Genomic DNA, 14,842 nt, shown 5'->3' on the forward strand with positions numbered 1-14,842 from the left:
AAGCTGACGGGTGCTGACAGCTCAGCGGTTCTGGGCAGGGCCGGGCCGTGAGTCGCGACAGTGACCCGAGCGCGGACAGTAACAGGGCCCCAGTAGAGCCCGTGCGCATGGGCAGAGCAGCACCCCATCCCTCTCTGGCCCTTCCCCCACTGCAGGTGAGCGCGGAGCGGAGGCCCCTGCTCGCCCCCCACCCCCCTAGGGTGACGTCATGCCTCTGGACCGCGTTCCGGCTCCGCCCCTGCAGGCAGAGCCCCGAGCCCGGGACTTCGCGGTGGGAGCTAGTCGGGAGGCGGTATCTTGCCTGGCTGCGGCAGGCTGAGGGGGCGGGGAGGCCCTCTGGGGGGCTCCCCGACAGCCTCGCGCCACAGCAAGCCGCGCCCAAGCGGAACTCGGTTCTGGTCACTGCACACCTGCCCAGTACCCCGCAGAGCTTAGGCCCCGCCGGGGTCCGAGCTGGGTGCCCGGCGGGATAACTGGAAGCTCAGCCAACCTCAGCTGTCCATCTCCGCCGAGGCAGCCAATCGCCCGAGAGCGCCTCGGCCGCACCTCTGGAATCTGTGACAGGCATGAGGAGCAGCCTATAAGCTTGGGACCCCGTCCCACTGGGCAGGGGGCAGGAGCCAATGAGCATCCTTTCAGGTGGGTGGAGGGAGCGGACCTCGGGAAGGTAGCTTCGCTCGGGTTGCTAACGTCTTCCCTTGGAGATGGGCGCGCAAACGGACCAGTGGGTCTGGGGGCGGCGGTGACGGGCATGGAGTTGGCCCAATGAGGGTTGGAGTAGGAGGGGCGGCTCGTAGCAGCATTGCCAAAGGAGCCCCGCGGAGGTAGCGGTGGGTTCGGGACCGAGGCGGCGTCCGTGGTCGCGGCTCCGGGCGTGCGCCGGCGCCACCATCTTCAGCTGAAGGTGAGAGGTGCGGATGCCCGGCCCGCGTGCGGCTGTCCGGGGCGGGGTGGGTTCGTGGAAAGGCGAAGGCTCCGGGCTGGGGGGAGGGGGGGAGCGGGCGGCTCCGGGGGGCAGGCAGGGAGCGACTGCCGGGCAGCAGGGAGGGGGCTCCGGGCGGCGGGTCGTGCCGAGGGGACTGGAGCGAATAATGAATGACCCGATAGGTGCCCCAGCGGGGCGAGAGATTCCGGGAGGGGCGGAAAACTGGGAGCTTGAGCGAACCCCCTGCAGGGCTAGGGCCTGGGGGTACGGAGGTCCACTCCGGAGGGGCTGGGATGGAGAGTCGGATTTGGGAGAGGGAGAACTGGTGGGATTCGTGGGGGCGCGGGTGGGGTTGGCGTCGCCCGCGAGTCTGCCTCCCGAGAGGGCAGATAGGCCGGGGCGGTTTGGGGAATCCTCACCCTGTCGGGGGTGAAGGGCCTGTGGGTGGGCTAGGCCGGCCGGGCTTCGCGAGGGCTGAGGGCGGGAGCGCGCCCCGCGCTGCTGGGACAGAGTGAGCCGAGCGCGGCGCGGCCGGGGGGCGCGCGGCGGGTGGGTCCCGGGAGCCGGCCGTGCCTCCGGGCTGGGAGGGGGCTTCGGAGTCGGGGGGTGGGGGGCGGTGTCTGCCCCTGGGACGCGAGAGCAGGGCACGGACGCCTGGCCAGGCCGGGGCGTTTGGGGGTTTCGGGCGGGGGGGGGCAGGGCGGGGGAAGGCGGGAAATGTGGCGGGGGCGCGTTGCCGCGGGACGGCCTGGGGGAGGGTCAGCGGATCCCTTTATTGTGTAAGTGATCTGGGAATGGCTCGTGGCAGTCTCCTCCTTGCTCTCTGCAGTGGGGGTCGCACACTCGGATGGCCATAAAATCGAACTGGAATGTTGTTGGAGGGGAAGTTGAACCCGCGAACCCGCGGAGTCCTGTCCTTTAGAGAGGCTTTGTGGGCCTGGGGGGGGGGGGGGGCGGCCGCGGCCCAGAGCCTGGGAGACTGGCCCCAGCCCGGCCTGTCTGGAAACTGGGGCTTTAGGAAGGCCACTGGCGATTCTCAGGGTCTGAGCCAAGCTCGTGAGGTTTGGGTCAAGTGGCCCCCGCTCCTGACCGTTATCTGTGCCTTGGGCCCACTGCAGCTCCCTTCAAGATCACTGCGGTTGATGGCAGTGGGGGGTAGGGTGGGGTGGCGTGGGGGGTAGGGTAGGGGGAAAGTAGGCGGGGTAGAGTCGGACTGCAAATGAAACAAAGACTGTTTTCGTTGAATAATATAATAAATATAATACTTTTGTCTTCGCTAAGATTTTGTATTTTAACATTGAAATTGAGGATTTTTTTTTGCATCAAGATGATTATTCTACCTCGAAGTTGAATTTTTTTTATTGCCTTCCTTCATTCATCTGCCCCTATTTATTATTCTTCTAGAATCATGCTTTTGATACTTAAGTGCGCCCTGTCTGTCTCTGGTTCTGCATAAGTGGCCATTTTATGCAGCTCCTTACTTCTGCATCTTAAATTCGTTTCTTTCCCGTTCTTATCTAGAGAAAGCATATGGTGGAGTTGTGCTAGATAGCATGCGGTTTTGTGACCGTAGAGCTTGGCTTTTTATTTGGGCTCCTTAGGAAAATCATTACAATGGAGAGAGACTGATGGGAGGCGAGATGGAGGAAATTTTGAAAGGCGCTTGTATTGTGAATGATATGCGTCAGGGGTTCATGTACTTTATGGTAACATAGGAAGATTAAAATTTCTGGTGTTCTATGCTTAACATCGTCTAACGCTGTTGAGAGAGTAAGCCTTAAATAGCCTTCTCTTACATTTGGTCTGTGTTTGTGCTTATTTGATTAAGCACGATGATAATACACTTACAGTAATGTAAGTGACCAAAATAGTATTACACAAATTGAGAGTACCTTGTTTGAGTTGTCTTAGATATGCATGATCCATCAGTCATTTTGGTCTAGCTTTTTATATGTAAGATATTCTTAAAATTGTTTTCCTGTGTCCATACCTATATTAGTTGCTAGTAGATAGTTGAGAAATTTTCTGGGTCGTTTTTTACTGGGAAGTCAAGAAATAGTCTACAGAATGAAGCTCCTAGGGTGTGTGTATCTAAAACTGAGGAAGGGGATGGCTTTTGCTCTGCTGAGATTCATACATAGATGATTTAGCTATAGTTAAGCAGTTATTTCCAGTGAGACCCAAAACCTTCAAGGTAATAACATATCTTTTGCAAAGAGGTTCCTGTTTATTTACCTACACCCCCCCCCCAGGTACATAGTTTTTAAAATAAACATTTGTTAGGTTGTTCTAGTGTGTTGAGCCATAATTGACAGGATTTTTATTCATTGGAGAAGCAGTATACGTTGTTTTTAGATGCCTTTCAAAATTCCACCCTTTTTCTCCATGGTTGCAGCATACTGTCTGGAGCTGAACTCTGTATTTAATCCTAAATGTGCTCTTGTTAGAACATGACCTTGGGCCACTTTTGACTTTCTCTGCGTCTTAGCCTTCGTGTCTTTAAAATGGAGCTATGAAGAGGTGCAGACTTGTTGGGGATGTTATGTGGATTAAGAAATAATATATATAGGGCTGAGATTGTGGAGTGGTAGAGCCCTTGCCTTGCATATGTGAGAACCTGAGTTTAATCCCTGACATCTAACATAACATGGTCCCCATGGCATAGCCAGGCAATAGTTGGGAATAGTTGGGAATAGCCCCTGGGTACTGTTGGGTGTGACCCAAAATAGGAAAAAAAAAAATAGAAAAAACTGTTTAGACTAGTACCTGATCATAATTAGTGGTCTATAATTACAGTGTTTACTGTTTTCAAAACTAAAATATCTTTTCCACAAGGCAAAGCACTTGGGAGTGATTAAATACCAGTATGATAAAGATCTGATACCAGATGTACAGTGGAAGAAAAATATACATCGTATTTAGCTATCACACATGAAGAGTTAAAGATGAACACTTTCTGCATGACCTCATGAATTCTATTAAAAAACAATATGAGTATTGCTGTGGTCCCATGCAGAGTAAGGCAAGAATTCTAGATAATCATACAAAATGTTAGAAAAAGAATTAAATTGGGGCTGGAGCAATAGCACAGCAGATAGGGCGTTTGCCTTGCACTTGGCCGACTGGGGTTCCATTCCTAGCATCCCATATGGTCCCCTGAGCAGTGCCAGGGGTGATTCCTGAGCACAGAGGCCAGGAGTAACCTCTGTGCATTGCAGGGTGTGATGCAAAAAAAAAAAAAAAAAAGAATTAAATTGTCGGATTGATCTGAACGCTCCTTTATTGTTTTTAGATATTTTTTAATAATTAAAAAACTTCGATAACTTAATTTTAATTAAATTCAAATGTAAACTTAATTAAAGAACCATAATAACTATCAAAGTTACTGATAGTTGAGTTCAGACATCTGATAATTCAATACCAAATCCCTCCACCGGTGTCCCCATACTCCATTGCCTTCCTTCCCCCCAACCCTCCCAACACACACACACACACACACACACACACACACACACACACACACACACACACACACACACACACACACACACACACACACAGTCCTTGACAGGCACATTACAAAGTTCCTGTGGGAGCTTGCAGCTTAGATCGCATGTTTTCAGTGTTGTTGAGCCTGTGTTTCAGTTATATGGCTCTATCACTCTCCCACATGACCAGTATAACTGATATCCCTGTTCCCGACCCCTGTTCCCCGTTACTTCCCCTCTTCATCATCTTTCTCTCCCCTCCTCCCTTGATTTCTTTCCTTGTCCTCCCTAAACTCTGGGTGTCAAGGCTGATCTAGGCATCCTCCCTTTACTACATTGCATGAAAAGAACTTTTTCAAGGGTGACATATGGATCAGGATTTGAAGAAAAAGTTTTTTGGTTATGGAGGAACTTAAAGTTTCTTCTAAGTGTAGGGACCATCTATGTAATTAATATGTATATCATCTATATTCAACAGGTATAGTTCCCATCCTCCAGACTCATTGTATAATAAGAAGCAGTTTCAATTAGTTGTAGAAAACTCTGGAAAAGTAAAAGTGACTTGGAGGGCAGTCGCCAGTGAAGCTCCAGAATTTTTTTTTTCTTCTTCAAAAATACATTGGTATATACAATTTCCTCCCACAAAATCTGGAATCAGTTTGTAATTACACTTTGTTGAAGTAATGGTGTTTTTTTTTCTTTAAAAATTTCTTTTCTTAAATTACAAGCTTTTTTCCACTTAGAAAAATTACTGATGTATTTCAAATGCACCAGTTTTTGGGTTTTGTTTTTTTTTTAATCTATAGGAGACTACACCTGGCAGTGTTTGGAGGGAGAAGCATGCCTTATGCCTTGTCAGGGATTCAACCTGGGGCTCTAATTTACGTGTTCCAGCCCTTTGAAACCCCTAAATTATACTGATTTGATAAAATCAATTTAAAATTTATGAAGTATTTTTTATATAAAGAGCTCTAGAACTGATCTGAATTATTCAAATTTATACTCACTAAACATAAGCATATAATTGCATACTCAATTGGGAAAATTGTCTGCCATAGAGACAGGGTGAGGACTGGAATGTGTGTGTGGGGCGGGGAGAATACTGGGGACATTGGTGGTGGAAAATGTGCACTGGTGGAGGGATGGGTGTTTCATCATTGTATGACTGAATCTCAAATATCAAAGCTTGTAACTATCTCACAGTGATACAATAAAATTTTTTTTTAAAGTATGTGAAGTTCATGCCCAATTCAATCAGCTTAATCAATGGTTGAACAAATAGCAGTACTCCTACATTATTAAAAATATATATAATAATGCTTATTCAATGCAAAAATTAAAGAAATGCATTCATGACTACTGGTAGGTTCCTAAATGTTATGTGGGGATTTGCAGCTTATACCTAAAAAGAATAATAAGAACAACTTGCCATATTTTGTTATTGTTGGAAATTTTTTCTCTGTTCTGTTTCTGGTTTTGGATCACATACAGCAATCTTAGGGTTTACTCCTGCTCTGTACTCAGATAACTCTGGGGGACCATATGTGGTTTAGGATATCGACCCCAGGTCAGCTGCATGCAACGGCCTACTGTACTGACTCTCTGGCCCAGATATTTTCTCTTTTAGTAGAGTCCTTCATAAAGACAGAATTTGTGTCCTACTGTTTGTCTCCAGATTGATCTAGGACTATTTTCGCCTCAGAGCCATACTTCTGATCAAGGTGTTATAAAGGCAGAAAAATGCCTTTATAAAATGTCTTAGTACATTTTTAATAATCTTAGTAGAATGGTTCCTAGAGGTAATGGGAATTTGAATATACCAATCTTTAGATTATTTAGAATATTTTCTGTAAGAAATCAAATGCAAGGTTAATTGCAAAACATGTTAGCATAGCAATTTTATTTGTAGAAGATTAAAAAAGAATCAGTGCTACATCCAGTGATTCTGGAGTGGGGAAATGATTAGGATGCTGGGGATAAAACTCAGGGCCTCACACGTGCAAGGCATGTGCTCTAACATTCGAACTATCTCCCTTTCCAGTTTTTCTGTTTGTTTTTTTCTTTTGGTGAGGTTTTAACATGTCTTGTGAAATTTTTGGTTTTAATTTTATTTTATGATTTCAGTTTTATCCAAGCTCATAATCATTAAAATAGCAACACATTCTTTAAAATTGGTTTATAAATTAGTTTAGACTGATACTGATTTTCAATGCTTTTTCCTGCCCAAGCATACAATTTAGTAACTGCTGCGTACCATGGCAGCCAAAGTCCTGTGGATTGTTGGTTCTCAAACTGTGGTCCCAGGATCAGCAGCATCAGCAGCATGTGAAATTTATTAGAAATGTAGATTTCTGGGCTCCAAGTCTATTTGGTATGAAACCCAGCAGATGGGGCCACGTAATCTGGATAAGCATTTCAAGTGCTGCTGATACACATACCAGAGTTTATATTGGGTTTATATTGCATTACATTATAACAATTTTTGTAGGAAATTAACGATTTGGTGCTAGCAAATTCTTATTACACCAGTAATAAGAAAGAACTAGTAATTAACCAGAAAGAACTAGTCATTATACCCATTATCGGTGACTAATCTCTTAAAAGTTATATCCCTCTAAGAATCTGAAGAAAGTTATAATGTTCTTAGCAAAGCAGATAGTCATGGAAACCATGCTTATAACATTGGTTTCCATATACTGAAATTTGGTCTGTTTAACGATGGAATCAAATTACACCAATAAAAATAACGTCAGGTGGAAATGATGAGACATTCAGAAAGGTGAGCAATGAGTGTAATTTTGCCTTTTGTTTGAGGGTGGGATGCTCAAGACTTCCTCCTGACTCTCCTCAGGGCTCCCTCCTGGCAGTGCTGAGGGGACCAACCACTGTAACAGAAACCAGGGACGGCCTGCTTTATGCCAGGCAAGTGCCTTACTCCCTATACTCTCTGAATTCCGAAAATAATTGTCTTTTGGTTGAAAAAGCTAATTGTACAAAATGGAAGGAAAGGTAGCCATTATACGCCAACTATAAATGAGTGCTAAATAAATCAGTTAGGTTATGAGATAGCTTAATTGTAAAAGTTATAGAACAGTGCTTTCCTTGGTGTGACCTAAGATTGTGAATGATTCCTTGTTCTTCTGGAATATTCTACCTTGAATATTAAGTTTGTTTCTGGGTTCTAAAGAGGCATAAGCACATTTTTTTTTTTTTTTTAAATTTTTTTTTTTTTTTAAATTTATTTATTTTTAATTAGAGAATCACCGTGAGGGTACAGTTACAGATTTATACACTTCTGTGCTCACACTTCCCTCATACAAAGTTTGGGAACCCATCCCTTCACCAGTGCCCATTCTCCACCACCCGTAAACCCAGTGTCCCTCCCACCCTCCCCAATCCCATCTCCCCCCCACCCCACCCTGCCACTGTGGCAAGGCATTCCCTTCTGCTTTCTCTCTCTAATTAGCTGTTGTGGTTTGCAACAAAGGTGTTGAGTGGCCGCTGTGCTCAGTCTCTAGCCCTCATTCAGCCCGCAACTCCCTTCCCCCACATGGCCTTCGACTGCAATGTAGTTGGTGATCGCTTCTCTGAGTTGACCTTTCCCCGGAACGTGAGGCCAGCCTCGAAGCCATGGAGTCAACCTCCTGGTACTTATTTCTACAGTTCTTGGGTGTTAGTCTCCCACTCTGTTATTCTATATACCATAGATGAGTGCAATCTTTCTATGTCTGTCTCTCTCTTTCTGACTCATTTCACTCAGCATGAAACTTTTCATGCCCATCCACTTAACTACAAAATTCTTGACCTCCTTTTTTCTAACAGCTGCATAGTATTCCATTGTATAGATGTACCAAAGTTTCCTCAACCAGTCATCCATTCTGGGGCATTCGGGTTTTTTCCAGATTCTGGCTATTGTAAACAGTGCTGCGATGAACATACATGTGCAGATGTTGTTTCGATTGTACTTTTTTGATTCTCTGGGATATATTCCCAGCAGTGGTATTGCTGGGTCAAATGGGAATTCAATATCTAATTTTTTGAGAGTCGTCCAAATTGTTTTCCAGAAGGGCTGAACCAGTCGGCATTCCCACCAGCAGTGAAGAAGGGTCCCTTTCTCCCCACATCCTCTCCAACAGCGGTTGCTTTTGTTCTTTTGGATGTGTGCTAGTCTCTGTGGTGTGAGGTGGTATCTCATGGTTGTTTTGATCTGCATCTCTCTGATGATTAGTGATGTAGAGCACTTTTTCATGTGCCTTTTGGCCATTCGTATTTCTTCCTTGGTAAAGTTTCTGTTCATTTCTTCGCCCCATTTTTTGATGGGGTTGGATGTTTTCTTCTTGTAGAGTTCAACCAGTGCTTTATATACCATTGATATCAACCCCTTATCTGATGGGTATTGTGTAAATATCCTTTCCCATTCTGTGGATAGTCTTTGGATTCTGGTCACTGTATCTCTTGCGGTGCAGAAGCTTTTTAGTTTAATGTAGTCCCATTTGTTGATCTCTGTTTTTACTAGATTGCTTAGTTCCGTGTCACCTTTGAAGATACCCTTATCTTCAATATCGTGGAGGGTTTCGCCGACCTTGTCTTCAATGTACCTTATGGTTTGTGGTCTAATGTTGAGGTCTTTAATCCATTTTGATCTGACTTTTGTGCATGGTGTCAGGTCAAGGTCTAAACCCATTTTTTTGCATGTGGTTGTCCAGTTGTGCCAGCACCATTTGTTAAAGAGGCTTTCCTTGCTCCACTTCACTTCTCTTGCTCCCTTATCAAAGATTAGATGGTCATACATTTGGGGTTGTGTGTAGGGATATTCCACCCTGTTCCATTGGTCTACGGCTCTGAGGCATAAGCACATTTAAGTCTGTTTAGAGATGAAAGCTTAGGGTAGAAGAGTGGGTCTTGAATGATGGACAGGATGCTGAAGAGGAGGACAGAGAGGACTGGGGAAACAGCTGCAGGAATGGGATTGGGAACTGAATAGTTAACTCTCCTGTACTTGTAAGGCTGTTAAAAGAAGCCAAATTAATCTTGTCCCCTATGACATTGTTTGATCACAGCAAGCCCACAGAGTCTTGTAGAAAAGCTATAGGAGGACCAATTTGTAAGGAGGTGCTTTGAGTCTATTGTATGAAGGTAGAATTGGAGCATATTTTAGAACTGATCCTTTTAATATCCTTTAGCAGTTATGTGTTTCTTTAGTGGTATCATCTGATACTGCTTTAATTGTGAATCTTTGTTTTTGTTTTTTTTTTCTTTCTCATTTTAAACTCTTTGTGGCAAGAATGAAAGAAAAGACAAAAAAGAAAAAGTCAAATTAGAATGTTTTTTCTATTTGCTTGTTTTTTAGCTCTCAGTCTCTAGGAGTATGTCTTGAGTGGTTTTAGATCACTAGAGTCATAATTTATGGTCACTCTTGACATATACATTGGAAACTATTAGTAATGGCCAAGAAGAAGAATATCTAGCTCGTTTTTTTTTTGGTTTAAATATAGAGACTGATAACTTTGTTTCATTTTTTTTATTGAGGTATAATGGTTTATGACACTATAAGCTTCAGATTTATAATTTCTTTCTCTTTTAGAAAGGCACACCCAGAAATGCTTAGGGTTTATTTTACTTCTGGCTCTGTGCTCAGGGTTGCTGCTGGTGGGCTTGGGGGACCTTTTGGGATACTGGGGATCGAACCCAGACCGGCTGTGTGCAAGGCAGACAGTTGTACTTACTTCCTATTGTACTTCTGTTTAGCTCCAACCACTGGATTGTAATTTCTTACGTAGTAATAACATATCACACCATGCCCACTACCACCAACTTTCTAGTCACTATCGACCACTAACCAGTCATCTCTCTACATGTTTTACCCACCCCACTTCATCTCTAGTAACACCATTCTGTTGTCAGAGTGTAATGGTTTGTTTTTGTCTGCTTTGTTTCTCTATATTCCCGAAATGAGTGCATTTATATGGTATTTGTTTTCATCCCTTGATTTAATTTACTTAGTATAATCCCCTAAAGTTCATACATGTTGTTGAAGGTGGCAATCTTTTATAGTTGCATACAATACATATTGTATGCAACTATACAATGCATCTTCTTTAATAATCCATCGTCTTGCTCTATTTATTTTGATTATTATGAATAGTGCAACATTGAGCATAAGGTTGCATATCTTTTCAAATTAGTGTTTTAATTTCCTTTGGTTAATACCCAGTAGTGGAACTGCTATGTCATATGGCATTTCTTTCTCTCCCTCTCTTTCTCGCACATATATTTTAGAAACCTTCATGCTATTTTCCACAGTGACTGCAGTAATTTACATTTCCTTTAGCAAAGCATGAGGGTTCCTTTTTATGCATATTCTTGCCTACACTTATCATTTGTGGACTTTTTATAGTAGCTAAACCAAATGGTTTGAGGTACACCGTTATGCATTCTGTTACAAAATATACCTTCAGGAAAAAATTTGTGAATATTTCATATTTTTAAATATATGATTTGTTCTCTTTTTCTCTTAGAGGCAATTTCTTTTGGATCCTTCTGTTTACAATGGCACAGAGAACTGGACTTGAAGATCCAGAGAGATATCTCTTTGTGGACAGGGCTGTCATCTACAACCCTGCCACTCAGGCTGATTGGACTGCTAAAAAGCTAGTGTGGATTCCATCAGAACGCCATGGTTTTGAGGCAGCTAGTATCAAAGAGGAGCGTGGAGATGAAGTTATGGTGGAGTTGGCAGAGAATGGAAAGAAAGCAATGGTCAACAAAGATGATATTCAGAAGATGAACCCACCGAAGTTTTCCAAGGTGGAGGATATGGCAGAATTGACATGCTTGAATGAAGCTTCTGTTTTACATAATTTGAAGGATCGTTACTATTCAGGACTTATCTATGTAAGTATTCCCTCTAAATAATCATGTGAAGTGGTGATTGAAAATTAATGTAAATTGTAAATACTTTCATAATAAGATGAGAATATGAAATTACACACACTGTTAAAATAACTATTTCTGTTATGCTTGCCCAAGTCTTGCTTTACTTTATATCTTAATATGGAATTGTAAATAATCCAGTATGAATTCAATGTACTAACATGGTATTTGAAGATTTGTAATCTACCATGGAGCACAATAAGGTTGGGAAAATGGAGGGCAGCATGTGACAGAAAGAACAGAGAATTTAATATGATAATGAGGTGCATTTATAGGATACAGACACCAAATTGGTAAGAAATACAGCTTATGTGCAAGAGCATAAAGTGAAAAGACTGTAACGATAAGTAAGAACATGACCAGTTAGTGCAGGGAAGTGAGAGCGATCAACATTGAGGTTTTTAAGGGGAAATAGTTCAGGATGAGATTGAAAAGCTGGGGTTCTTTTGTGGTTAACAATTTGCCAAATATGTAGTAGTCACTGGCATTGTCACTTACATGTAAGAGAAGTAATTGAAAATAAAGGGACAAGATAGGAAATGTGCAAAGCAGATACTGAAAAATATCTAGAAAGGCAAAATAGGTTTACAGGAAAAACAGTGAAAAAGTAGTGAATGTAAATTTAGAAATGTGAGGTAGAGTGAGAAGTTGACATTCAAATGGTTTGAATTTGGGAAAGTGTATTATGCAAGGGGTGTGATTTATTTTTTTATTTTTAAAAATATATTTAATCACTGAATTTCAGAGTTAAAAAGTTATTCATAATTTACACACACAGTGTTTTATGCACAAAGTTCACACCTAGCAGTGTTCAGGATTTGCTTCTAGCTCTTTGACCAGGGAATACTCCTGGCTCGGGGTGTTACGTAGTGCTGAGGATTAAACCTGTGGGCTGATTGCAAATCCAGTGTCTTAGCCCCTAAACTGTCTCTCTGGCCCTCTTTATTGTTCTTTAGGCATATTTTACGGTTATCGTTTGTATTTCAATATACTTTAGAACTGAGATCCATTGTGTCTATAGATAATTTGAGTGAGGAAATGAGTTCTTTTTTCTTTTTATTTTTGTGCAACATCCAATGGGACTCAGGGCTTTCTTTTGGTTCTGTGCTCAAGAATCCTTCCAAGTAGGGCTTGGGGACCGTGAATGGGGCCAAGTTGAACCCAAGTAGCTGCATGCAACACAAGTGCCCTATCCACTGTCTCTAGCTGCTGAACATGAGGTCTTTATAACATTTGATCTTCTAACCCATAGGCATATCATTCTATTTCATGTGTATCATTTAATTTAACATTTAAAATGTTTTATCACTTTTTTGTGTCGTGGTGAATTTCTGAATACTCTGAAGTTTTTGAATTTTTTTCCCTGGTGTCTGTTATGTTAAAACAATTGTTATTTTCTTTTTTAATTTTGTAAAATTAAAAATGTTGATAATTGATTTTAGGCACACAATATTTCTTTTTTAAAAAATTTTATTGAATCACTGTGAGATAGTTATAGGCTTTCATGTTTGGGTTACAATCACACCCATCCCTCCACCAGTGCACATTCCCCACCAACAATATCCCTGGTATACCCCCTCCTTTCACACCCTCCCCCGCCTCCATGGCAGACAATGTTCCCCATACTCTCTCTCTACTTTTGGGCATTATGGCTTGCAACACAGACACTGAGAGGTCATCATGTTTGGTCCATTATCTCCTTTTGGCATGCATCTCCCATCCCGACTTAGTCCTCCAGCCATCATTTTCTTAGTGATCCCTTCTCTGTTCCATCTGCCTTCTCCCCTCCGCTCATTGCAGCTATGGTGCAATCCTCCTGGCCCTTGTATCTACTGTCTTTGGGTGTCAGCCTCATGTGATGTTATTCTATACTCCACAAATGAGTAGGCACATAATATTTCAACACTAATCTCACCAGTGTCAACTTCTTCCACCAAAGTTCCCATAGGCCATCCTCCACTCCCAGCCTCAGTCCCTGACTTCCAGCTTGACAGGTACATTATAAAGTTGGCAGCTTAGGTGGTAGCATCTTATATCTCATGTTTTCGGTGTTGTTGAGTCTGTGCTTTGGATATATAGTTACACCACTCTCCCACATCACCAGTTTAACCCCTGTTCCTACATTTCTTTCCTTTCATGTCTTCTTCCTTCCCTCCTTGATTTCTTTCCTTCTCTGTCCTCCCTAAACTCTGTGGTTAGGGGTAATCTAAACATCCCCCCTTTGCTACATTATATTTTTTCATCCAGTTATTCTTATACCATAGATAAGTGAGATCATTTCGTGTATATTTTTCTTCTAGCTTACTTCACTTAACATGGTTATCTTCTGGTTCCAACCAGGTTGCAGCAAATTGCATGATGAGTTCTTTGCAACTGCATAGTATTCTATTGTGTATATATACTACTTCTTCATAATCCATTTATCTGTCATTGGACATGTAGGTTGATTCTATATCTAAGTACAGCAGTGAATGATTTTGTGCATATTCTTTTGAATGAATTTTTCATGTCCGTGTGGGTAGATGCCTCAAAGTGGAATTGCTGGGTTATATGGCAGTTCAGTCGTAAGTTTACTCAAGACTCTCTGTACTGATTTTCACAGTGCTTGAACCAGGCAGCATTTCCACCAGCAGTGGATGAGAGCTCCTTTCTCACTACATCCCCACTGATTGTTCCAACTATTTTTGTTATGTGCCATTCTCACTGGTATGAGATGACATCTCACTGTTGTCTTGATTTGGATTTCTCTATTGATAAGTGATGCTGAGCATTTTTTCATGTTCCCACTGACCATCTGCTGTCTTCCTCCAAGAAGTGTTAGTTCATTTCCTCTCCACATATTTTTGATGATAGTTTTTGGAATTGTCTTGGTTGATCTTTGTCAACACTTTATATATCCTGAATATCAACCCCTTATCTTATGTGTTGAATGTGGATATATTTTATCATTCAGTTAGCTGTCTTTTAGTTTTAGCCCATTTTCTTTGGCCATGCAGAGATACTTTAATTTGATATAGTCTCATTTAATTTTTACTTTGTCACCTTTGCCAGTGGTGTCAGATTACTGAAGACACCTTTGAGGTCCAAATCTTAATACACCCTGCCTCTATTTTCCTTAGTGTACTTTATAGTTTCTGGTCAGAACTTAAGGTCTTTGATTCACTTTGAACTGACACTTATGTAACGTGTGAGATACGAATCCAGCTTTAATTTCTTGCCTGTTGTTACCCAGTTTTCCCAGCACCATGTATTGAATAGGTGAGACTATCTTTACTACATTTCATGTTCTCAGCTCTTTTTTCGAAACTTAGTTATATATGCCAGTACTTCTAATACTATATTGAATAAAGCTCGACATCCTTGTCTTATATCTTATACCTGAGGGAATGCTTTCAGGTTTTATTCTTGATACTGGCTCTTGGTTTGTTATAGATGGCTGTTAGTATCTTGAGGAAAGTTGCTTCTACCCCTATTTTGTTGTTTGTTTGAGTTTTAT

The 14,842-nt window shown here is 42.4% G+C and overlaps 1 protein-coding gene across 7 annotated transcripts in view; it reads left to right on the top strand.

Annotated features, from left to right (window-relative positions):
- The first annotated feature begins 381 nt into the window (after window positions 1-381).
- MYH10 (myosin heavy chain 10) overlaps window positions 382-14,842 on the top strand; it is a 169,525-nt gene continuing 155,064 nt past the window's right edge. For 5 of the 7 annotated variants that reach the window (XM_055133888.1, XM_055133891.1, XM_055133890.1 and 2 more), the window contains exons 1-2: window positions 659-904; window positions 10,932-11,307. In XM_055133888.1, coding sequence (XP_054989863.1) covers window positions 10,963-11,307 — 345 coding nt within the window. In that variant the 5' untranslated portion in view covers window positions 659-904; window positions 10,932-10,962. The other 2 variants (XM_055133889.1, XM_055133893.1) reach the window with 2 other exon arrangements.

This window comes from Sorex araneus, chromosome 3 (assembly GCF_027595985.1).
Source record: "Sorex araneus isolate mSorAra2 chromosome 3, mSorAra2.pri, whole genome shotgun sequence".
NCBI classification, from domain to species: Eukaryota; Metazoa; Chordata; class Mammalia; order Eulipotyphla; family Soricidae; genus Sorex; species Sorex araneus.